Raw genomic sequence first — 24,282 nt, 5'->3', positions numbered from 1 at the left:
CCGTGTCCCACCCCGCATCGTGGCCGTGTCCCACCCCGCCCCGTGTCCCACCCCGCCCCGTGGCCGTGTCCCACCCCGCCCCGTGTCCCACCCCGCCCCATGGCCGTGTCCCACCCCGCCCCGTGTCCCACCCCGCCCCGTGGCCGTGTCCCACCCCGCCCCGTGGCCGTGTCCCACCCCGCCCCGTGGCCGTGTCCCACCCCACCCCGTGGCCAGGTCCCGCCCCGTGCCCTGCCCCTGTCCGGCCCTGCGGTCGCGTCCCATCCTGCCCCATGGCCATATGCCCTTTGCCCATTTCCCATCTCCTTTCACTGTATCTGTCCTTGACCTCCTCCGCTCTGCCCCCGTCCTCCCCCCACTCTGCCCCCGTACTCTCCCCCACTCTGTCCTATCCCCTATCCCCGTCCCCTCTCCCCGGCCTCTCTCCCCCACTCTGTCCCCGTCCCCGTCCCCTTTCCCCGTCCCCTCCCCCCCACTCTGTCCCCGTCCCCTCTTCCCGTCCCCTCCCCCCCACTCTGTCCCCGTCCCCTCCCCCCACTCTGTCCCCGTCCCCTCCCCCCCACTCTGTCCCCGTCCCCGCCCCCCCACTCTGTCCCCGGCCCCTCTCCCCGTCCCTTCTCCCCGTCCCCTCCCCCGTCCCCTCTCCCCGTCCCCTCCCCCCCAATCTGCCCCCGTCCCCTCTCCCCCACTCTGTCCCCGTTCCCTCTCCCCGTCCCCTCTCCCTGTCCCCTCTCCCCGTCCCTCTCTCCCCCACTCTGTCCCCGTCCCCTCCCCCCCACTCTGTCCCCGTCCCCTCTCCCCGTCCCCCCTCCCCGTCCCCTCTCCCCGTCCCCTCTCCCCGGCCCCTCCCCCCGTCCCCTCTCCCCGTCCCCTCCCCCCATCCCCTCTCCCCGTCCCCTTCTCCCGTCCCCTCTCCCCGTCCCCTCCCCCCCACTCTGCCCCCGTCCCTCTCTCCCCGTCCCTCTCTCCCCGGCCCCTCTCCCCGTCCCCTCTCCCCGGCCCCTCTCCCCGGCCCCTCCCCCGTCCCCCTCTCCCCGTCCCCCCCCCCCCACGTTCCCTCTCCCCATCCCCTCTCCCCGTCCCCTCCTCCCGTCCCCTCTCCCCGTCCCCTCTCCCCCACTCTGTCCCGTCCCCTCTCCCCGTCCCCATTCCCCGTCCCCTCTCCCCACTCTGTCCCCGTCCCCTCCCCCCCACTCTGTCCCCGCCCCTCTCCCCGTCCCTCCCCCCACTCTGTCCCCGGCCCCTCTCCCCGTCCCCTCCCCCCCACTCTGTCCCCGTCCCCTCTCCCCGTCCCCTCTCCCCGTCCCCTCTCCCCGTCCCCTCTCCCCGTCCCCTCTCCCCGTCCCCTCTCCCCGCCCCTTCTCCCCGGCCCCTCCCCCCCACTCTGCCCCCGTCCCCTCTCCCCCACTCTGTCCCCGTCCCCTCTCCCCCACTCTGTCCCCGGCCCCTCTCCCCGTCCCCTCCCCCCGTCCCCTCCCCCCGTCCCCTCTCCCCCGTCCCCTCTCCCCGGCCCCTCCCCCGTCCCCTCCCCCGTCCCCTCTCCCCGTCCCCTCTCCCCGTCCCCTCCCGGCCCCTCCCCCGTCCCCTCCCCCGTCCCCTCTCCCCGTCCCCTCCCCCCCTCTGTCCCCGTCCCCTCCCCCCCCCTCTGTCCCCGTCCCCTCCCCCCCACTCTGTCCCCGGCCCCTCTCCCTGTCCCCTCCCCCCCCACTCTGTCCCGGCCCCTCTCCCCGTCCCCTCTCCCCGGCCCCTCCCCCCCACTCTGGCCCCGTCCCCTCCCCCCCACTCTGTCCCCGTCCCCTCTCCCCGTCCCCTCCCCCCCCCACCCTGTCCCCGTCCCCTCCCCCCCACTCTGTCCCGGCCCCTCTCCCCATCCCCTCCCCCCCACTCTGTCCCCGTCCCCGCTCCCCACTCTGTCCCCGTCCCCTCCCCCCCCACTCTGTCCCCGTCCCCTCCCCCCCACTCTGTCCCCGTCCCCTCTCCCCGTCCCCTCTCCCCCACTCTGTCCCCGTCCCCTCTCCCCCACTCTGTCCCCGGCCCCTCTCCCCGTCCCCTCTCCCCGCCCCCTCTCCCCGTCCCCTCTCCCCCGTCCCCTCTCCCCGTCCCCTCCCCCGTCCCCTCTCCCCCACTCTGTCCCCGTCCCCTCCCCCGTCCCCTCCCCCCCACTCTGTCCCCATCCCCTCTTCCCGTCCCCTCCCCCCACTCTGTCCCGTCCCTTCTCCCCGTCCCCTCTCCCCGTCCCCTCTCTCCGTCCCCTCTCCCTCCCCGTCCCCTCCCCCGGCCCCTCTCCTCCCACTCTGTCCCCGTCCCCTCCCCCCCCCACTCTGTCCCCGTCCCCTCCCCCCCACTCTGTCCCCGTCCCCTCCCCCCGTCACCTCCCCCCGTCCCCTCTCCCCGTCCCGTCTCCCCCCGTCCCCTCTCCCCGTCCCCTCCCCCCGTCCCCTCTCCCCGTCCCCTCTCCCCGTCCCCTCTCCCCCACTCTGTCCCCGTCCCCTCTCCCCATCCCCTCTCCCCTACTCTGTCCCTGTCCCCCTCCCCACCACTCTGTCCCCGTCCCCTCCCCCCCCACTCTGCCCCCGTTTCCTCCCCCCCACTCTGTCCCGGCCCCTCCCCCCCACTCTGTCCCCGTCCCCTCCCCCCCACTCTGTCCCCATCCCCCCCCCCCCCCCCCCCCACTCTGTCCCCGTCCCCTCTCCCCCACTCTGTTCCGGCCCCTCCCCCCCACTCTGTCCCCGTCCCCTCTCCCCCACTCTGTCCCGTCCCCTCCCCCCCACCCTGCCCCCGTCCCCTCTCCCCCACTCTGTCCCCGTCCCCTCCCCCCCACTCTGCCCCCGTTTCCTCCCCCCCACTCTGTCCCGGCCCCTCCCCCCACTCTGTCCCCATCCCCTCCCCCCCACTCTGTCCCCATCCCCCCCCCCCCACTCTGTCCCCGTCCCCTCTCCCCGTCCCCTCCCCCACTCTGTCCCGGCCCCTCCCCCCCACTCTGTCCCCGTCCCCTCTCCTCCACTCTGTCCCGTCCCCTCCCCCCCACTCTGCCCCCGTTTCCTCCCCCCCCACTCTATATAACCCTCCCCCCCCACTCTATCCCCATCCCCCTGTCTCCACTCTGCCCCCATCCCTTTCCCCCAATGTCTCTGTCCCCATCCCCAATCACTCGTTCCCCCATCCCCAGATACCTGCTCTGTCCTTGACTGCCCCCCCACCCCCCCCAAATCTCCGGACCCTCTGCTTTGTCCCTGAGCCACCCCTGACGGCCCCCTCACTTTCTGTCTCCGTGTCTCCAGAACCACCCTTTGTCCCTGACTCCCCCCCGGCCCTCAGACAGCCTGCTACCCCACCCTTACCCCGGACTCCTCCAGTCCCAAGTGAAAGACTCTTGAATCTGAATTAGTTGCACCAAGTTCCAAGTTACATAAGGTAAGAGTTATCACATGTAAATCCTGTGCTCCAAGCTGTAATCTGACTCTGAAGAAGGTGGTCTGTGTGGTGTTAGTGATATTCTGCATTTAAATTGGATACTTCAGTGAATTGATGCAGTCCAACCGAAACTTGCAGAGGGAAGTCAGAGCTCAGCATTTATCCTGGGTCAGACTCTCAAACAGGACGGATGGGGAAGTGGCAGTGCTAGTGTTCAAGCAAGGAACTGGGCACTTCCTATCTGAGTTGGAACCTGCAGCAGGAGCTGGAATGGTGAGTCAACCCGAGAGAGCAGGAACTGACCCAGAACATCCGTCTCCACTCGTCTGCAGAAACTGAGGCCAAAATCAGATTAATCACAATCTCGCTGCCTGCCCTCGTTCATTCTCCCTGACAGTGTACAATGTCTCGACTGTGAGGCCGATTCCTCCTCTGTATGGCTCCTTCTTACTCACTTACAGTCAAATCTGCCAGTAAAACAAATGGATAGGACAGGTTGCAGTTACAGATTGCAACTTGGATATTTTCAGAGGGTTTTTCAAGGCAGGGGTTTCTAGATGTGCTGGATCTGACTAATCCCATGAACTCACAAGTCCTGAAAACTCCCCTTGACCCACTGGCCTGGAGGATTTCACAGTCAGGTTGCTGAAACTCCAGACTCAGATTTCAGCAGAATGCTGAGGAAGTGTTCCAATATCAGAGGTGCTGCCATTCACATCATTCACTTTTTAAAAAATATTTTGATTCAAGGCTTTTTACATATATACATGAAAATATCAGAAAACCAAAAACATCAACTTAACCAGACACCACAAATCCGCAACCTCCCTGATGCTAACACTCCACCGCACCCACCATCCTAATTTGCAGACCCCTCAATCCACCTTGAACAAATCAATCAACGGTTTCCATCTCCGGGTGAACCCCTCCTCCGATCCCAGCAAAATAAACTTGACCTCCTCCAACTGCAGGAATTCTGTCAGCTCGCTCACCCACACCTCCACTGTCAGTGGCTCCGAGTCTCGCCAACACAACAAAATCTGTCTCTGGGTTATCAGGGAGGCAAAGGCCAATACATCCACCTCTCTTCCCACCTGGACTCCCAGATCTTCCGACACACTGAATATCGCCACCTCTGGTCTCGGGGCCACATCCACACCCAGAATCTTGGACATAACATCCAAGAACCCCTGCCAGGACCCCTCAGCTTTGGACAGGCCCAAAACATGTGGATGTGATTTGTGGGCTCTATAGGGGCCACCGTCCACCCCTATCCTTCACTCCTGCAAAGACCGGCTCATCCTCGCAACCGTCATGTGGGCCCTATGCACCACCTTAAACTAGATGAGGCTTAACCTCGCACATGACGAGGATGCGTTAAACCTCCGCAAGGCCTCTTTCCATGACCCCGCCCACACCTCCCCACCCAACTCCTCCTCCCATTTGGACTTAAATCTCCTCCACCGGAGTGCCCTCCCTCTCCATCAATTCACTATAGATATTTAACACCCTCCTCTACATCATCCTCTGACAACAACTTTTCCTGCAATACCGGAGACGGCAGCCCTGGGAAGGACGGCACCTCTCTTCTCACTACAGTGCTCCAGATCCTTATCCTTCTTCAAAGTCAGGGAGATGCAAGCCTGCGACACTGGAGGGGGGTGTTCCCCCATACTCCTCACCACATTGTGCAGTCCCAACTCTGCACCAAGCTTCTTATAAAACTCCACTTGAAACCCGTCTGGCCCCGGGGTCTTCCCTGCCTGCATCGCACCCGCACCATCCATCACCTCCCTCAGCCCAATCAGAACCCCAGTCCTGCTCCCCTGCTCCCCCTCCACCTGAGGGAACTCCAACCTGTCCAGACCGTCTCAAACCCCCCCCCCCCCCGGCCAGGCAGAGGCTCCGACTCGTGCAACCTCCTGTAGAAGGCCTCAAATACACCATTCACCTCCTCTGGGTCTGCCACCACCTTACACCCTCTCGTCCCACACCCTACCTATCTCACTTTCTGCTGCCTGATTCCTCAACTGGTGGGCTAGCATCCTACTCTCTTTCTCCCCATATACATCCTCTGGCCATCCATGAAAACCCTACTGCCTCTCCCGTGGACACTAACCCAAGCTCCACCTGGATCCTCTGCCACTTATTCACACCATTCACTCAGTCAAAGCCCCTGTCTGCCTGTTCAAGCAAAAATATCAGACCAGCTATTGGCATCTCCTCATGCACTGCTTAACATTCCTCCGCAACCAACACCAGGAATGGATTATCTAGCCGCCTTGTCAACTCATTCAAGGTTGTGGGCTCTTTCTGTACAATAATTGGCTGCTGCACTTCCCCAAACAGCAGCAGCAATTACATTTGAAAAGCAACATAATGTTAGTAGTGCAGCGACTTGAGATGCCTTGAGAATGTGAAAGGTGATATATAAATGAAGGTTTATTCGTTTCTTTCACTGCCACCGTCTAAATGTTTTTTAAAAATCTGTTCATGGGACGTAGGCTTCACCGGCTAGGACAGCATTTATTGCCATATCTAATTACCCTTCAGAAGGTGGCGGTGAATTGCCTTCTTGAATCATGCAGTCCATGTGGTGCAGATACACCCACACTGCTGGTAGGGAGAGATTCCAGGATTTTGACCCAGCGACAGTGAAGGAATGGCAACATATTTCCAAGTCAGAGTGGTGTGTGGCTTGTCCTTCTAGATGGCAATAGTTGATAGTTTGGAAGGTGCTGCCTAAGGAACCTTGGTGAGTTCCTGCAGTGCATCTTGTAGATGATACCGTGGCAGCACGGTAGCATTGTGGATCGTGGGGCAGCACGGTGGCACAGTGGTTAGCATTGCTGCCTACGGCGCTGAGGACCCGGGTTTGAATCCCGGCCCCGGGTCACTGTCCATGTGGAGTTTGCACGTTCTCCCCGTGTCTGCGTGGGTTTCGCCCCCACAACCCAAAGATGTGCAGGGTAGGTAAATTGGCCACTCTAAATTGCCCCTTAATTGGAAAAAATAATTGGGTACTCTAAATTTATTTTTAAAAAAGCATTGTGGATAGCACAATTGCTTCACAGCTCCAGGGTCCCAGGTTTGATTCTGGCTTGGGTCACTGTCTGTGCGGAGTTTGCACATCCTCCTCGTGTCTGCGTGGGTTTCCTCCGGGTGCTCCGGTTTCCTCCCACAGTCCAAAGATGTGCAGGTTAGGTGGATTGGCCATGCTAAATTGCCCTTAGTGTCCAAAATTGCCCTTAGTGTTGGGTGGGGTTACTGGGTTATGGGGATAGGGTGGAAGTGTTGACCTTGGGTAGGGTGCTCTTTCCAAGAGCCGATGCAGACTCGATGGGCCGAATGGCCTTCTGCACTGTAAATTCTATGAAGTCTATGAAGATAAATGTGGTACACAGGGTTGCTACTGTGCACCAGTGGTGGAGGGATTGAATGTTTGTGGAAGGGGTGCCACTCAAGTGGGCTGCTTTGTTCAAGATGGTGTCGAGCCTCTTGAGTGTTGTTGGAGCCGTAGGAGCTGTAGGGGCTGGTTTAGCTCACTGGGCTAAATCGCTGGCTTTTAAAGCAGGCCAGCAGCACAGTTTGATTCCCGTACCAGCCTCCCCGGGCAGGCGCCGGAATGTGGTGACTAGGGGCTTTTCACAGTAACTTCACCCCTGCAAATTTTCATTTCATTTGATTTTTGGAGCTGCACTCATCCAGGCATGGGGAGAATATTCCATCTCATTCCTGACTTGTGTCTTGTAGATTGTGGACATGCTTTGGGGAGTCATGAGGTGCGTTACTCGCTGCAGGATTCCTGGCCTCTGACCTGCTCTTGTCACCACAGTAGTTATCTGACTGGTCCAGTTAAGTTTTTGGTGAATGGTAACCCCCAGGATGTTGATAGTTGGGGATTTAGCGATGGTAATGCCATCAAATGTCAAGGGCAGGTGATTAGGTTCATTCTTGTTGGAGATAGTCATTTCCTGGCACTTTCCATAGAAACCCTACAGTGCAGAAGGAAGCCATTCGGCCCATCCGATCTGCACCGGCCCTTGCTCCGATAGAGCACCCTACATAGGGCCAATTCCCCGCTCCTATCTCAGTAACCCCACCTAATCTTTGGGCAATATTAGTATGGCCAATTCACCTAACCTGTACATCTTTGGACTGTGGGAGGCAAAACACCCGGAGGAAACCCAAGCAGACACGGCGAGAAAGTACCCTGAGGTCTGAATTGAACCCAGGTCCCTTTGTGACATGAATGTCGTTTAGAACATAAGAACTAGGAGCAGTAGGCCATCTGGCCCCTCGAGCCTGCTCCACCATTCAACGAGATCATGGCTAATCTTTTGTGGACTCAGCTCCACTTTCCGTCCCGAACACCATAACCCTTAATCCCTTTATTCTTCTGAAGTTTTCTTAGAAGTTACCAAATTGAAATATGCTTTTACAATTCCTGATGTGGAGATGCCGGCGTTGGACTGGGGTGAGCACAGTAAGAAGTCTTACAACACCATGTTAAAGTCCAACAGGTTTGTTTCAAATCACTTGCTTTCGGAGCACTGCTCCTCCCTCAGGTGACAAGGAGGTTTACAATTCCTGGCAGAGGTTTCAGGATTTGTGATATTGTTTCCACATCACGTTGGTGATTATCCTTGTGTTGAGATGACTCATCTTGATGACCTTTCAGTTCCTGCACTCAGTCATCTGTATTGAGGCACCTTCCATCAAACTTGCAATTGCTCAAGAATGCGGCTCAAGGGCAATTAGGGATGGGCAGAAAATGCTGGCCTGGCCAGTAGCTCCCACATCCTGTGAAAGGTTTTTTTTAAAAAGTAGTACCCAGTGGTTCTGAAAAGGTTGACTTGTTTCCCTTTGATCCTGTCAAGTGCAATCATGACAGTTACAGAACTGGAGTTAAGAACATTAGAATCAGAGCAGGAGTAGACCATTCGGCCCATCGAGCTTTCTTCGACCCTTTGAAAGAGGCCCACTCCCCCACCTCATCCCTGCATATCTTTGGACTGTGGGAGGAAACCCACGCAGACGCTGGGAGAACGTACAAACTCCACACAGACGGTCACCCAAGGCCAGAATTAAACCCGGGTCCCTGGCACTGATACAGCAGTGCCAACCACTGTGCCAACGTGTCGACCTTGACTTCCACTTTCCTGCCTTGTCCTCACACCCCTTAATTCCCTGAGGCACCAAAAATCTGTCTGTCCCAGCCTTAAATGTATTCAACAATGGAGCATCCACAAGCTTCAGGGGTAGGGAATTTCAAAGATTCGCAACTCTTTGAGTGAAGCACATCCCAGCTTCAATTCCTCGCTGGGTCATTGTCTGTGCGGAATCTGCGTGTTCTCCCCTTGTCCACGTGGGTTTCCTCTGGGTGCTCTGGTTTCCTCTCACAGTCCAAAGACGTGCAGGTTAGGTGGATTGGCCATGATAAATTGCCCTGAGTGACCAAAAAGGTTAGGAGGGCTTATTGGGTTACGGGGATAGGGTGGAAATGAGGGTTTAAGTGGGTCGGTGCAGACTCAAATGGCATCCTTCTGTCTGTATGTTCTATATCAGGGGTGGGCAAACTACGGCCCGTGGGCCGCCAAAGGTCTTTATGCGGCCCACCAAGTCATTTTTTTAAAAAAAATTTTTTTTTTTTTTTTTTAAATGTTTTTTTTAAGGTTAATGGCGGGGGCTGTTGGGTTACTTACTGGTATAGGGTGGATATGTTGACTTGAGTAGGGTGATCATTGCTCGGCACAACATCGAGAGCCGAAGGGCCTGTTTTGTGCTGTACTGTTCTATGTTCTATATGAGGCGCCCAGAATCGTAACCGGGTGAAGTAATTATTTTACTTAATATACTATGCGGCCCTTTAAAATTGTGAATTTCTGAATGTGGCCCTTGCACGGAAAAGTTTGCCCACCCCTGTTCTATATTCTGAAGAAATCGCTCCCGATTGCATTCCAAAATTATTGGCCCCTTGACCTAAAACTCTGCCCATGTTTTAAAAATCTCAGCCAAGGGAAACAACCCTGAATCTATCCTTCATAATATTGACTGTTTCAGTGAGATCACCTCTCATTCTTCTAAACTCCAGAGAATATAGACCCAGTTTTCTCAGCCTCACATCATAGGACAACCCTTTCTTCCCAGGGACCAATCTAGTGAGCATTCCCTGTACAGCTTCCAATGCAAGTATATCCTTCCTTGAACATGGAGACCGAAGTTGCACTGAGTATTCTAGATGAGGGAGTGGGAATGGACCATCAAACACAACACTGGGTGTGGCCATCATTGGGAATGCCATTCTCCGCACCGTTGTCTTTATTTCACGAACATGTTTTATATTGTTCTTGGGTTGTGTTTATTATTGGCATGGGTGGTGTTTGTTGCCCTTGAGGTTAGATATAATGGAATCGATTGCTCCTCCACTTTGGAGTTAAGAGTCAAGCACATTGAACATAAAAACATAGAAAATAGAAGCAGGAGGATGCTAATCGGCCCTTCGAGCCTCCTCTGCCATTCATTATGATCAAGTTCAACACCCTGATTTTGCTTTCCCTCCATATGAAAATGAAATGAAAATCGCTTATTGTCACGAGTACAAAGAACAAAGAAAATTACAGCACAGGAACAGGCCCTTCGGCCCTCCCAGCCTGCACGAGTAGGCTTCAATGAAGTTACTGTGAAAAGCCCCTAGTCGCCACATTCCGGCGCCTGTCCGGGGAGGCTGGTACGGGAATCGAACCGTGCTGCTGGCCTGCTTGGTCTGCTTTAAAAGCCAGCAAATTTGGGGATAATAGCCGGGATTCACCGATAACGCGGGCAAGTGTTGACGCCGGCGTCGGAGCGGTGTGGCGGATGCTCGCGCCCTCCGGGGGTTCTCCGACCTGGCGCGGGCTAAGAGAATCCCGGCCAATATATTTGTTCCCTCGTCCAAATCATTAATATATAATGTGAAGAGTTGGAGTTCTAATACAGGTCCCTGTGGTACCCCACTAGTCACTGCCTCCAATCAGAAAAAGACCCATTTATTTCAACTTTTTGCTTCCTATCTGCTAACCAGCTTTATATCTCTCTCAAGACATTACCCGTAATCCATGCACTTTAATTTTACAAATTAATCTGATATGTGAGACCTTGCCGAAAGTCTTCTGAAAGTCGAAATAAACCACACCCACCGGTTCTCCCTGGTCAACTCAATTAGTTACATCTTCGAAGAATTTTAGTCGATTTTGTCAAGTATGATTTTCCTTTCATCTAATTACACCACTGCTTTCCAAATGCTGTTCTATGAAATCCTTGATAATTGACTGCAGCAACTTCCCTAGTACCAACATGAGGCTCACTGGTCTATAATTCGCTGTCTTCTCTTTACTTCCCTTTTTGAATAGTGGGGTTACATTCGCTACCCTCCTATCTGTAAGAACCATTCCAGAGTCCAAAGACTTTTGGAAAATGACCACCAATAAATCTACTATTTCTAAGGCCACTTCCTTAAGTACTCTGGGATTATCTTTAAGAATCCTGGAGATCTGTCCGCTTTCAATCCCATTAATTTCCCCCAAACCATTCTTTACTAATACTAATTTCCTTCAGCCTATGGGGGGGTCCGACCCCGAGTGGGGGCATCCATAGTGGCCTGGCCTGCGATCGGGCCCACCAATCGGCGGGCTGGCCTCTCTGCCCCCCGGCCTCCTTTCCTCCGTGCTGGCTCCTGTACCCCTGTGCATGCGCTAGTTGGCGCCGGCTCAACTGCGCATGAGGCAACCGCGGCGCCGGGTTCAGGCCAGGATCGGCCGGGATCGGCAGCTGGGGCAGTGGAGGCCACTCCAGTGCCGTCCTAGCCCCCTGCGGGCCGCAGAATGGGTTCCCGGAACGGGCGCCGACGGCGGAGTAAAACACTCCCGTTTTTAATTCGACGTCGGCACTTAGCCGCCTGTTGGGAGAATCCTGCCCATTATTCCTGTCTTCATAGAATCATAGAATTTGCAGTGCAGAAGGAGGCCCTTTGTGCCATCAAGTCTGCACCGGCCCTTGGAAAGAGCACCCACTTAAGCCTATCCTATTCCCGTAACGCAGTAACCCCACCTAACCTTTTTTGGACACTAAGGGCAATTTATCAGGGCCAATCCACCTAACCTGCATATCTTTGGACTTTGGGAGGAAACCAGAGCACCCGGAGGAAACCCACACAGACACAGGGAGAACGTGCAGACACTGCACAGACTGTAACCCAAGCTGGCAATCGAACCAGGGACCCTGGAGCTGTGCAGCAACTGTGATAACCACTGTGCTACCGTACCAGTGGTCAACGGAACAGCTGGTGGACTTTCTCCAGGAGAAATTTTCTCAGCAAAGAATGGAATACCTGGATCAGATTAAGACGGAGATTGATCGTGTGGAGCAGTGATTGGAAGCCCAGGGCCAGGAGATCCAGAAGGTGGGAGAGGCGGTGGCTGAGCACGATGACTAGCTAGCCGTGATGGCGGTGGAGATAGGGCTGATGAAGGACCAACAGAAGAGACTGCAAGAGGAAGTGGAGGATCTGGAGAACAGATCGCACAGGCAGAACCTGAGGATCGTTGGCCTGCCGGAGGGCAGCAAGGGATTGGACACAGGTGCATATGTGGCGTGTATGTTCGAGAAGCTGCTGGGGGAAGGTGCATTTGCTCGGCCCTTGGAGGTGGACAGGGCGCTTATGAAGAAGCCGCTGAGGAATGAGCCGCCGAGGGCAATGGTGCTGCAAATGCATCAGTTCCCGGACAAGAAGCAGATCTTGAGGTGGGCCAGGCAGACGAGGAGCTGTTCGTGGGAAGGCAACGCGTTGCATATCTACCAGGATTTGGGTGCGGAACTGGCCAAAAGAAGGCCGAGTTTTAACAAAGTGAAATTAGCCCTCTTTTTAAGAAGAGAGCGAAGTTTGGTATGCTGTACCCAGCACGTCTGTGAGTCACTTATGAGGGCCAGAAACTTTACTTTGGATCGCCAGGTGAGGCGATGAACTTTGTTAATGACAGGGGACTAGCAGGTGATGGAGGACATTCAACTTGGGGCGAGTAGCTGTGGTTTTGATCTGCTGCAAAATCTCCTTTTTCTTCTGGTTTTGTATGTATTTTGTACTAAATTTGGGGCTGTTGCTTAGTTTTGTATGCAGGTTAATTTTGTTCTTAAGGGGAGATGGTGGGTGCAATTTTCTTCTTTGTGTTTGTTGGGGATTTGTAATGTTTGAATTTGTATGTTCGAGCTGGGGGTGGGATATGAATGGAGGTAGGATGCTTGGCGCCGTGGGTGGCAGCTACCAAGCTAGCTGGGCGGGCTAGCTCACGGAGTCAGGGCAAGCAGGTGATAAGCTTGTTAAGGGGGGTTGGATTTGTTATTTTGTTATGGGGGGGCATTGATCTGCTGACAGGAGAGGGACTGGCGCTTGGAGACAGACTGGGGGTCGATGACGGTCAGTGCCCGAGGGCGGGCCTGAAGACTTGCGGGTCGCGGGCTCTGAAGCTGGCCTACGAAGGGTTATGGTTGATCACCTGGAACGTGAGAGAGTTGAATGGGCCGGTCAAGAGTGCTCGTGTGTTTGCGCATCTGAAGAGCTTAAAGGCGGACATGGCAATGTTACAGGAGACGCACCTGAGGGTGGTGGATCAGACTAGGCTGAGGAAGGGGTGGGTTGGGCAGGTTTTTCATTTGGGGCTAGACTCTAAAATTAGGCATAGCATATTTTCATCAATAAGCGGGTGTCATATGAGGTAGGGAGCATAGTAGCAGACTTGTGGGGTAGGTACGTTATGGTGATTGGGAAGTTGGAGGGGATGCCGGTGATATTAGTGAATATCTATGCACCAAACTGGGGTGACGCAGGGTTTATGAGGCGGGTGTTGGGGAAGATCCCGTACCTGGACTCGCATAGGCTGATCATGCGAGGGTACTTTAATACGGTATAGATCCGAGGTTGGATTGGTCGAGTTCAAGGACCGGGTGGGTGCCAACTGCCGCAAAGGACTAAATGAGTTTATGGAACAGGTTGGAGGGGTAGATCCGTGGAGGTTTGGACGGCCAAGATCGAAGGAGTTTTATTTTTTCTCCCCTGTGCACAAAGTTTACTCCCGGATCGATTTTTTTTGTTTTGGTCAGGGGCTTTCCCGGCGGTGGTGGAAGATGCAGAATATTCGGCGATTGTTGTGTTGGACCATGCCCCACAGTGGATGGATTTATGGGTGAGCAAGGAAGGGGGCCAGCGCCCGCACTGGAGATTGGCTGTAGGACTGTTAGCAGATGAGGAGGTGTGTGTGCGGGTGAGGGAGGCCATCTAGAGTTTAGGAGCGCTGGTAACGGCAACTCTACCATTCTCGCTGGCTTGGTCCTCCACATGTCCAGTGACGGTGGCGTCTCTGAGGGTATGATGGCAGTGGCGGAAGCATATGGGAGTGGAGGGAGCATCGGTGTGGGCTCCATTTTGTGGCAATCACTGGTTTGTGCCAGGGAGGACGGATGGGGGTTTCGGGGTGGCAGACAGCAGGGACTGAGAGGCTGGGGGATCTGTTCATTGATGGGAGCTTTCCTCGTTTGGAGGATTTGGAGGAGGAGTTTGAATTGCCGGGTGGGAATAGGTTTTGTTTTCTGCAGGCGGGAGACTTTGTAAGAAGGCAGGTTTCGATCTTTCCGCTTCTACCGCCACAGGGGATACAGAATAAGTAGTTTCGAAAATGGGAGTGGTGGAAGGGAAGGTCTTGGAAATGGAGTGGGAGGGAACCAAGGTAAGGGAGGTAAAGCACAAGCGGGAAGATGAGCTGGGTAAGGAGCTAGAAGAGACAGGTCTGTGGGAGGATGCTCTGAGTAGAGTCAACACATCCTCATCATGTGCCAGGCTCAGCCTGATACAATTCAAGGTGGTCCCCCGGGCACACATGACGGTGGCCCGGATGAGCAGGTATTTTGGGGTGGAGGACAAGTGCGGGAAGGCCCAAAAATCATGTCCCCATGATTTGGGCATTTCCAAAGCTCGGGTATTTGGTAGGGATTTGCCGACGCCATGTCCACGGTGCTAAAAACAAGGGTGGCCCTGAGTCCAGAGGTGGCGATCTTTGGAGTGTTGGAAGACCCGGGAGTCCAGGGGACGAGAACATAAGAACATAAGAATTAGGAGCAGGAATAGACCATCTGGCCACTCGAGCCTGCTCTGGATTCAATGAGATCATGGCTGATCTTTTGTGGACTCAGCTCCACTTTCCGGCCCAAACACCATAACCCTTAATCCCTTTATTCTTCAAAAAACTATCTATCTTTATCTTAAAAACATTTAATGAAGGAGCCTCAACTGCTTCACTGGGCAAGGAATTTGGTAGATTCACAACCCTTTGAGTGAAGAGGTTCCTCCTAAACTCAGTCCTAAATCTACTTCCCCTTATTTTGAGGCTATGCCCCCTAGTTCTGCTTTCACCCACCAGTGGAAACAATCTGCCCGCATCTATCCTATCTATTCCCTACATAATTTTATACGTTTCTATAAGATCCCCCCTCATCCTTCTAAATTCCAACGAGTACAGTCCCAGTCTACTCAACCTCTCCTCATAGTCCAACCCCTTCAGCTCTGGGATTAACCTAGTGAATCTCCTCTGCACACCCTCCAGTGCCAGTATGTTCTTTCTCAGGTAAGGAGACCAAAACTGAACACAATACTCCAGGTGTGGCCTCACTAACACCTTATACAATTGCAGCATAACCTCCCTAGTCTTAAACTCCATTCCTGTAGCAATGAAGGACAAAATTCCATTTGCCTTCTTAATCACCTGTTGCACCTGTAAACCAACTTTTTGCGACTCATGCACTAGCACACCCAAGTCTCTCTGCACAGTAGCATGTTTTAATATTTTGCCATTTAAATAATAATCCATTTTGCTGTTATTCCTACCAAAATGGATAACCTCACATTTGTCAACATTGTATTCCATCTGCCAGACCCTAGACCATTCACTTAACCTATCCAAATCCCTCTGTAGACGTCCAGTATCCACTGCACTTTTTGCTTTACCACTCATCTTAGTGTCGTCTACAAACTTGGACACATTGCATTTGGTCCCCAACTCCAAATTATCTATGTAAATTGTGAACAATTGTGGGCCCAACACTGATCCCTGAGGGACACCAGTAGCTACTGATTGCCAACCAGAGAAACATCCATTAATCCCCACTCTTTGCTTTCTATTAATTAACCAATCCTCTATCCATGCTACTACTTTACCCTTAATGTCATGCATCTTTATCTTATGCAGCAACCCTTTATGTGGCACCTTGTCAAAGGCTTTCTGGAAATCCAGATATACCACATCCATTGGCTCCCCGTTATCTACCACACTGGTAATGTCCTCAAAAAATTCCACTAATAGAAGCTGACGTTTTGGCCTTTGCCTCCTTGGTAGCCCGGAGACGGATCCTATTATACTGGAGGGACTCGGGAGCCCCCAAAATCGGGGGTATGGTTAACGACATGGCTGGGTTTCTCAGACTTGAGAAAATTAAGTTCGTCCTGAGAGGATCAACGTTAGGGTTCATTCGGAGGAGCCAGCCGTTTCTCGACTTATTCAGGGAAAACTAAACTGGTAGAAGATGCAATGGGGGGGGGGGGGGGGGGGGGGGGGGGGTGGAAGAGAATTTTTGGAGGGGGGCAGGGGTAGTTAGTTTAGTTTAGGTGGGATTAGTGAGAGGAGATGGAGGGATGGGGGAATTGTATGTATAAGCCATGTTGGCTGGGTATGGTTGTTTGTTGGGGGGGTGGGTGTCATGCACTGAATTATGTTTGCATTTGTATTTGTATTTTTTGTCATTATAAAATCATCAATGCCCTAATAAAATGTTTTTTTTTTTAAAATCTTTTTTTCTACTTACCTAGGGAAACTTTTACAGTCAGTTTTTATGTTCCCCACTAGTTTCATGTGTGGGTCAGGATGGGTAAAAGTTTGTTCTCTAAAGAATATTAATGAACAGTTTTTTTTAAACAGAATCCAAATCCTCGAGCAACTGTGGTAGGACTCCTTTGGACGAAGAGTCCACTATCACAACCATAGAATCCCGATAGTGCAGAAAGAGGCCATTCGGCCCTTCAAGACTGTACCAACCCTACCAAGAGCACGTCACTTCGGCCCACTCCCCTGCCCTCTCCCCGTAACCACACTTAATCTGCACACCTTTGGACACTAAGGGGTAATTTATCATGGCCAATCCACCTAACCTGCACATCTTTGGACTGTGGGAGGAAACCAGAGCACCCTAGGAAAGCCACACAGGCACGGGGAGGACATGCAAACCATGATTCTACGAGACCCGAGCCTAGATTCAGCTAGCCTGAGAAGTCTGAAATTGACCAACAGGACTCGCATGTACAGTTTGGCTGGTTTCTGCAGGATGAAACTGTGGGCCGGATGTTCCTGGGGGCTTTGGGACCCTGACCTTGGGACCAGATGGGGGTCCTGAGCCCACACTGGCCATGAGCGAGACCAGCAGAGCAATCTTCCCGGACGCAGCCTCCGAATTGGCCAGCTCCACACTCACTGTCCAATCAAAGACAGCAGTGGGCTCTTGATGTTGCAGGCCCAATCAGAGGTGGTTGTTACAGATTCAGAGCGAGGACCTTGAGGGTCCATCAACATGTGAATGGAGAGGAACGCCCTATTTTGGATTGAACTGAGCACCAATTGCGGCACTTGATGCTGGCAGCCCGCTCTTGGTGGAATGGATCTACCAGCTCTGATGCCTCCCCCTGCCTCCACCCGGCTCACCAGCCTGCAACAGGGAAGTTGCCTCCATTGAGCTGAGTGCCACATGCAAAATGTCGGCAAAGCTGCAAGATTACCCCTTTTTGGGGCTTAACTATGTCAATTAGTATCCCATCATTGGCTCCCCATTCCCTGTTTTCCTCAACGACAGCAGCCCCCCCCCCCCCCCCCCCAAGGAGAATTCATGATGTCTGAATGGAGGAAGCCCGTTAATTTGATTGATAGATCCTGGTGTCACACAAAATGGGTCAACTTCATTTATAAAGGAATGAGGATTGAATATTGCCAGGCAGAACTTGTGACGTAATTCTTTCTGGGTGGTTTGTCTTCATTCAGTGGTGGGGATAACAGTTAACTGTGCAGTGTTCTCCATGCAGCCCAGGTGTGATTGTATTGGTCAGCACGAAAGCACTGTACCCGTTTTTTTTGAGCTGTGGAAACTGTCATCGAATTTAGATTTTTGTTTCCCCAGAAAGAGCAAGTGTGTGAAGTGCCAACCCGCAGCCCAATGCCAAGGGCGGACTCTCCACTGGTTCAACCCAGCCCAGCCAACACCGTCCACAGTAACTCTCAGGGTGAGCTCAGCCACTTGCCCAGGAAGTTGAGTGAGTATCGATTGTATAATCATTGCACATTCTGTATGCGTGGCATTTTGAGCTGATGAGATGCTACAGTGTAACCCGCTTTGTAAAATTTTACCTCGTATTCCAGTTGCCCTTGTTCCCCAGTCTGAAAAATAACCCAGGGGCCAAATCCTCGTGACACTATTACATTTGGCCAATATCACCAGAAAAAAACAATTCTACATATACAGCACATATGGATACAAATGTGTACTCCAAAGAACAAAGAGAAGTACAGCACTGGAACCGGCCCCTCGGCCCTCCAAACCTGTGCCGACCATGCTGCCCGTCTAACCTAAAACCTTCCACATGGTCTGTATCCCTCTAATCCCATCATATTTGTATTTGTCAAGACACCCCTTAAACTGCACTATCGTACTGATCTACCTTCAATTCACTGAGAGGCAGCGAGAGCGAATAAACATTAGGCTTTATTAATCATGAACTTGCCTCGGCAGAGTCGGTTATACAGGTGAATGCCGCCCACAGATGGCCGGTCTATATATGGCCCCGGTGAGGGCGGTGCCAGAGGTGGAGCCCACCGGGGTTACAGTACAGTACCTGGAAGTAGCTCGTATCACCGCTTCCAGGTCATAGGTTACAGTAACATACATGCATTAGGTGAATACATTCACCACATTCATCTCCTGTTAAAAAAATCAAGTCCAGCGGGGGTGACATGGGGTCATTACATATTCAGTCTATCTGGAGGCCGGATTGTTCTCTTCGACCTCTGATGCAACCATCAATTCACGCGAAACAGAGAGTAGATGTAAACTGTGGCTTTAATCGATGAGAACAGTGCCTGCCTGCGACTGCTCTGCTACTGAGAGCCGCCTACAGGGCTACTGCTCTTTATATCTCCCCTCAAGGAGAGGAGCCCAGGGCAGAGCCCACAAAGGCACCAACATTAAGGTAATACCTTACAATGGTCCATAGGTGGAGTCCTCATGGGCAAAAGCATGTTACATATATGGTGAATGGTTACTGCAATAAGTTCACCACATTCACCCCCTGTTAAAAAAATGAAGCCCGGCGGGGGTGAAGTGTTCACAAGTTCAGTCTGTCTGGCGCCCGGATCATGCGCTGTGATCGCCGAAGCTCTGGTATTGCAGCTGGCCCGGGTATCGAACTCATCCATGCTGGCATGGGTAGTGAAGTTGCCGGTTCGGGTACAGATGCGGACACCGGCAGCATGTCTTCTGGAGCTTCGTTCCTGTGGGTTGGTGAAGGGGGAATGGGGGACGGGAGGGGGTGCGGGTGCCACGTAGGGGCGGGAGCGCTGGTCGGTGTAGGTTGGGCGGGGTAAGTTGGGGTGGCAGTGGTAGTGGAACCTGCGGGCGCTAGGTCCCGGAGGAAAACCGTATCCTGTCGGCCATCGGGGTGTTCTATGTATGCGTACTGGGGGTTGGTGTGTAGGAGCTGGACCCTCTCGACCAGGGGGTCGGACTTATGGCTCCTGACCTGTTTGCGGAGTAGGGCCCCGGTGTCTTCAGCCAGGACGGAAGCGAGGCCCCGGAGGTGGCCTGGGGAAAACAAACAGGCGGACATGAGGGGTCTTGTTTGTGGCCGTGTAAAGGAGGGACCTAATAGAGTGGAGTGCGTCGGGGAGGACCTCCTGCCAGTGGGAGACTGGGAGATTCCTAGACCGTAGGGTCAGGAGGACGGCCTTCCAGACCATCGCGTTCTCCCTCTCCACCTGCCCGTTTCCCTGGGGGTTATAGCTGGTAGTCCTGCTCGAAGCGATGCCCTTACCAAGCAGGTACTGACGCAGTTCGTCACTCATGAACGACGAGCCCTGGTCACTGAATGAACGTGGGGAAACCAAACAGGGTGAACACACTATGTAGGCTTTAATGACGGTGGCAGCTGTCATGTCGGGGCAGGGGATTGCAAAGGGGAAGCGGGAGAATTCGTCAATGACGTTGAGGAAATATGTGTTGCGGTTGGTGCAGGGGAGGGGCCCTTTGAAATCGATACTGAGGCGCTGAAAGGGCCGGGATGCCTTTACCAGCTGGGCCTTATATGGGCGATAGAAGTGTGGCTTGCAGTCCACGCAGATCAGGCAGTCCCGGTCATGGCTCTGTGGAGTAGAGCAGTGGAGTAGAGCAGGTTGTGGGCCTTGATGTTGTGGAGAAGCCGGGTGACCCCCCGGGTGGCAGAGGTCATCGTGGATAGCCCGGGGTCGGTCATCTTGCGCGCTGGTGGACGTGCCACGGGACAGTGTATCTGGGGCTCGTGGAGCTTCCCAGGACGATATACTATATCGTAGTTATAGGTGGAGAGTTCGATCCTCCACATCAAGTTCTTATCATTCTTGATTTTGCCCCGCAGCGTATTGTCGAACATGAAGGCTACCGATCGTTGGTCGGTGATGAGGGTAAACCTCCTACCAGCGAGGCAGTGCCTCCAGTGCCGTACGGCTTCCACGATGCCTTGGGCTTCTTTTTCAACCGAGGAGTATCGAATTTCAGAGGCGGTGAGGGTGCGTGAAAAAAATGTTACTGGCCTGCCTGCCTGATTGAGGGTAGCGGCGAGGGCGACCTCTGACGCGTCGCTCTCCACCTGGAAGGGGACGGACTCGTCCACCGTGCGCATTGCGGCTTTGGCGATGTCCGCCTTGATGCAGCTGAAGGCCTGGTGGGCCTCGGCCGCCAGCGGGAAGGTGTGGCTTTGATTAGTGGGCGGGCTTTGTCCGCATAGTTGGGGACCCACTGGGTGTAATAGGAAAAGAACCGGAGGCACCTTTTCAGGGCCTTGGGGCAGTGGGAAAGGGGGAGTTGCAGGAGGGGGCACATACGGTTGGGATCGGGTGCTAGAACCCCAATTTCCACGTCGTAGCCAAGGATGGCTAGTCTGGTTGAGCGGAAAACGCATTTCTCCTTGTTGTAAGTGAGGTTAAGGGTTTGGGTGGTTTGGAGAAATCTCTGGAAGTTGGCATCGTGGTCCTGCTGAGCATAGCCGCAGATGGTGACGTTGTCCAAGTACGGAAATGTGGCCCGCAGCCCGTACTGGTCCACCATTCGGTCCATGGTTCTTTTTAAGACCAAAACCCCGTTTGTGACGCCGAAGGGGACCCGGAGGAAGTGGAAGAGGCGGCCGTCTGCCTCAAAGGCTGTGTAGTGACGGTCCTCCGGGCGGATTGGGAGCTGGTGGTACGCAGACTTCAGATCCACCGTGGAGAACACTCGGTAGTGTGCGATCTGGTTAACCATGTCTGTGATCCGGAGAAGGGGGTACGCATCGAGGGGCGTGTACCGGTTTATGGTCTGGCTGTAATCTACAACCATCCGGTTCTTTTCCCCGGTCCTGACGACCACCACCTGAGCTCTCCAGGGGCTATTGCTGGCCTCGATGATCCCCTCCCGCAAGAGTCGCTGGACCTCGGACCTGATAAGAATCCTGTCCTGAATGCTATAGCGCCTGCTTCTGGTGGCAACTGGCTTACAGTCGGCGGTGAGATTTGCGAAGAGCGGGGGAGGGTCGACTTTTAATGTTGCGAGGCTACGTACGGTAAGTGGGGGTAGGGGCCCGCCAAATTTCAGAGTTAGGCTCTTGAGGTTGCACTGGAAATCCAGTCCCAACAGGAGAGGAGCGCAGAGGTCGGGGAGTGCATATAACTTAAAGTCGGCGTACTCGGGGCCCTGTATTGCTCGGGTTGCGGTAGTGCATCCCCGGATCTGCACCGAGTGCGACCCAGAAGCGAGGGAGATGGTTTGGTGCGCCGGGAACATTGAGAGCGAGCAGCGTCTTACCATGTCTGGATGGATAAAGCTCTCTGTGCTCCCGGAGCCGAACAGGCAAGATGTTTCTTGTCCATTTACCCGGACGGTCATCGTGGAGCTTCGGAGGTGTTTGGGTCGTGACTGGTCCAGGGTGACCGCGCTGAGTTACGGGTAGCCGGCGTGGTCGGAGATGCTGGGGTGGTCCCAAGATGGCTACCCCCGTCGGTCGCATGTGTCGGGCGGTGAGGAAGATGGCGTCCAAGATGGTGGCCCCCACCAATTGCACGTGGTGGGCCGCGGGGGCGAGGATGACCAAGATGGCGGCCCCCGTGAGTCGCACATGTTGTGCGGGCTTGGAGATGGCTGCCCCCACGGACAGCACGAGACCGATGACGCGTCCGGGGGGCGGAGCCGGCAGGCAAGCTGCTACACTGCGGGATCTGCGGGCCTGTGAGTCTGAGGGTCGGGCCTGCGATTTTGAGGGTTTGGACCTGGCCAGGCAAACCTTAGCAAAATGTCCTTTATTCCCGCAGTCGCTGCAGTTCGCATTCCGGGCCGGGTAGCGCTGCCTGGGGTGCTGATGCTGGCCGCAGAAATAGCAAGGTAGCCCCCCCATGTTGGGCGGGCAGCCGTGCGGCACATGCCTGGGGTACTCTTTGGTCGGGGGTCCAGGAGGGAGTCGCATGATCAGACGGGAACGCGTTGAAGCTTTGGAACGCTACCTCTAGGGAGGAGACTAGCTTTACCGTCTCTTCCAGTTCCAGGGCACCCTTCTCGAGTAGGCACTGTCTCAGGTAGTTGGACCTGATTCCAGCCACGTAAGGTCCATATGTTGAGTGGCCGTAACGGCCTGGTAGTTGTAACTTCGCACAAGGACTTTTGAGGTTGCATAGGTACTCAGTGATTCCCCGGGGCGTTGGCGGCGAGTAGAGAGGAGATGCCGCATGTACACCTCATTCACGGGTCATACGTATAGGCGCTTCAGCATCGCGAGGGCACCTGCCTAAGTGGAGGCTTCCTCGAGTTGTACAGAGATTTGATGGCTCACCCGGGCATGGAGGAGGCTCAGCTTCTGATCGTCGGAGACGGAAGGCGAGGAGGAGGCTGCGAGGTAGGCCTCGAAACTGCGGAGGCAGTGCGAAAAAAATACCTTTGGCCTCCGCGTCCTGTGGGTCGAGTACCAGTCGACAGACAAGGCCCGCCTGGTAAAGGCCTCCCGGCACTTTGAGCGCCTAAGCATTGACTTTAAAGGGCCCCTCCCCTCCACCAACCGTAATATATACTTCCACACCGTAATCAATGAGTACTCCTGCTTCCCTTTCGCTGTCACCTGTCCTGACATAGAACATAGAACGATACAGCGCAGTACAGGCCCTTCAGCCCTCGATGTTGCACCGACATGGAAAAAATCTAAAGGCCATCTAACCTACACTATGCCCTTATCATCCATATGCTTATCCAATAAATTTTTAAATGCCCTCAATGTTGGCGTGTTCACTACTGTTGCAGGTAGGGCATTCCACGGCCTCACCACTCTTTGCGTAAAAAACCCACCTCTGACCTCTGTCCTATATCTATTACCCCTCAATTTAAGGCTATGTCCCCTCGTGCTAGCCACCTCCATCCGCGGGAGAAGGCTCTCGCTGTCCACCCAACTAACCCTCTGATCATTTTGTATGCCTCTATTAAGTCACCTCTTAACCTTCTTCTCTCTAACGAAAACAACCTCAAGTCCATCAGCCTTTCCTCATAAGATTTTCCCTCCATACCAGGCAACATCCTGGTAAATCTCCTCTGCACCCGTTCCAAAGCTTCCACGTCCTTCCTATAATGAGGCGACCAGAACTGTACGCAATACTCCAAATGCGGCCGTACTAGAGTTTTGTACAACTGCAACATGACCTCATGGCTCCGGAACTCAATCCCTCTACCAATAAAGGCCAACACACCATAGGCCTTCTTCACAACCCTATCAACCTGGGTGGCAACTTTCAGGGATCTATGTACATGGACACCGAGATCCCTCTGCTCATCCACACGACCAAGAATTTTAACATTAGCCAAATATTCCGCATTTCTGTTATTCTTTCCAAAGTGAATCACCTCACACTTCTCCACATTAAACTCCATTTGCCACCTCTCAGCCCAGCTCTGCAGCTTATCTATGTCCCTCTGTAACCTGCAACATCCTTCCGCACTGTCTACAACTTCACCGACTTTAGTGTCGTCTGCAAATTTACTCACCCATCCTTCTGCGCCCTCCTCTAGGTCATTTATAAAAATGACAAACAGCAACGGCCCCAGAACAGATCCTTGTGGTACGCCACTCGTAACTGAACTCCATTCTGAACATTCCCATCAACTACCACTCTCTGTCTTCTTTCAACTAGCCAATTTCTGATCCACATCTCTAAATCACCCTCAATCCCCAGCCTCCGTATTTTCTGCAATAGCCGTGTGAAAATGAAAATCGCTTATTGTCACAAGTAGGCTTCAATTAAGTTACTGTGAAAAGCCCCTAGTCGCCACATTCCGGCGCCTGTCCGGGGAGGCTGGTACGGGAACATGACCACGGCCACTGTAATAAAGGCACTGCAGAGCATCTTCACACTGTTCGGTTTCCCTGCCTACGTCCACAGCGACTGGGGCACATCGTTCCTGAGCGATGAGATATGGTCTCCCTACGGGACCTGGTGGCAGCTGATTCCCCTGCCAGCGCGCCACCCTCCCCGCTGCCCGCCGCCACCC

General features: G+C 54.1%; 1 protein-coding gene across 4 annotated transcripts in view; it reads left to right on the top strand.

The window, feature by feature from the left end:
* Nucleotides 1-24,282, top strand: part of LOC119978411 (transcription factor ETV6-like) — a 134,234-nt gene that overhangs the window by 4,566 nt on the left and 105,386 nt on the right. For 3 of the 4 annotated variants that reach the window (XM_038820042.1, XM_038820041.1, XM_038820039.1), the window contains exon 2: nucleotides 17,659-17,791. In XM_038820042.1, the coding sequence (XP_038675970.1) occupies nucleotides 17,659-17,791 (133 nt within the window). The remainder of the gene's footprint in view (nucleotides 1-17,658; nucleotides 17,792-24,282) is intronic. The other variant, XM_038820040.1, reaches the window with a different exon arrangement.

The sequence above is a fragment of the Scyliorhinus canicula genome, chromosome 15 (genome assembly GCF_902713615.1).
Source record: "Scyliorhinus canicula chromosome 15, sScyCan1.1, whole genome shotgun sequence".
NCBI classification, from domain to species: domain Eukaryota; kingdom Metazoa; phylum Chordata; class Chondrichthyes; order Carcharhiniformes; family Scyliorhinidae; genus Scyliorhinus; species Scyliorhinus canicula.
Note: the sequence above shows the minus strand (reverse complement) of the source record. Positions and strands in the feature narration are given on the sequence as shown.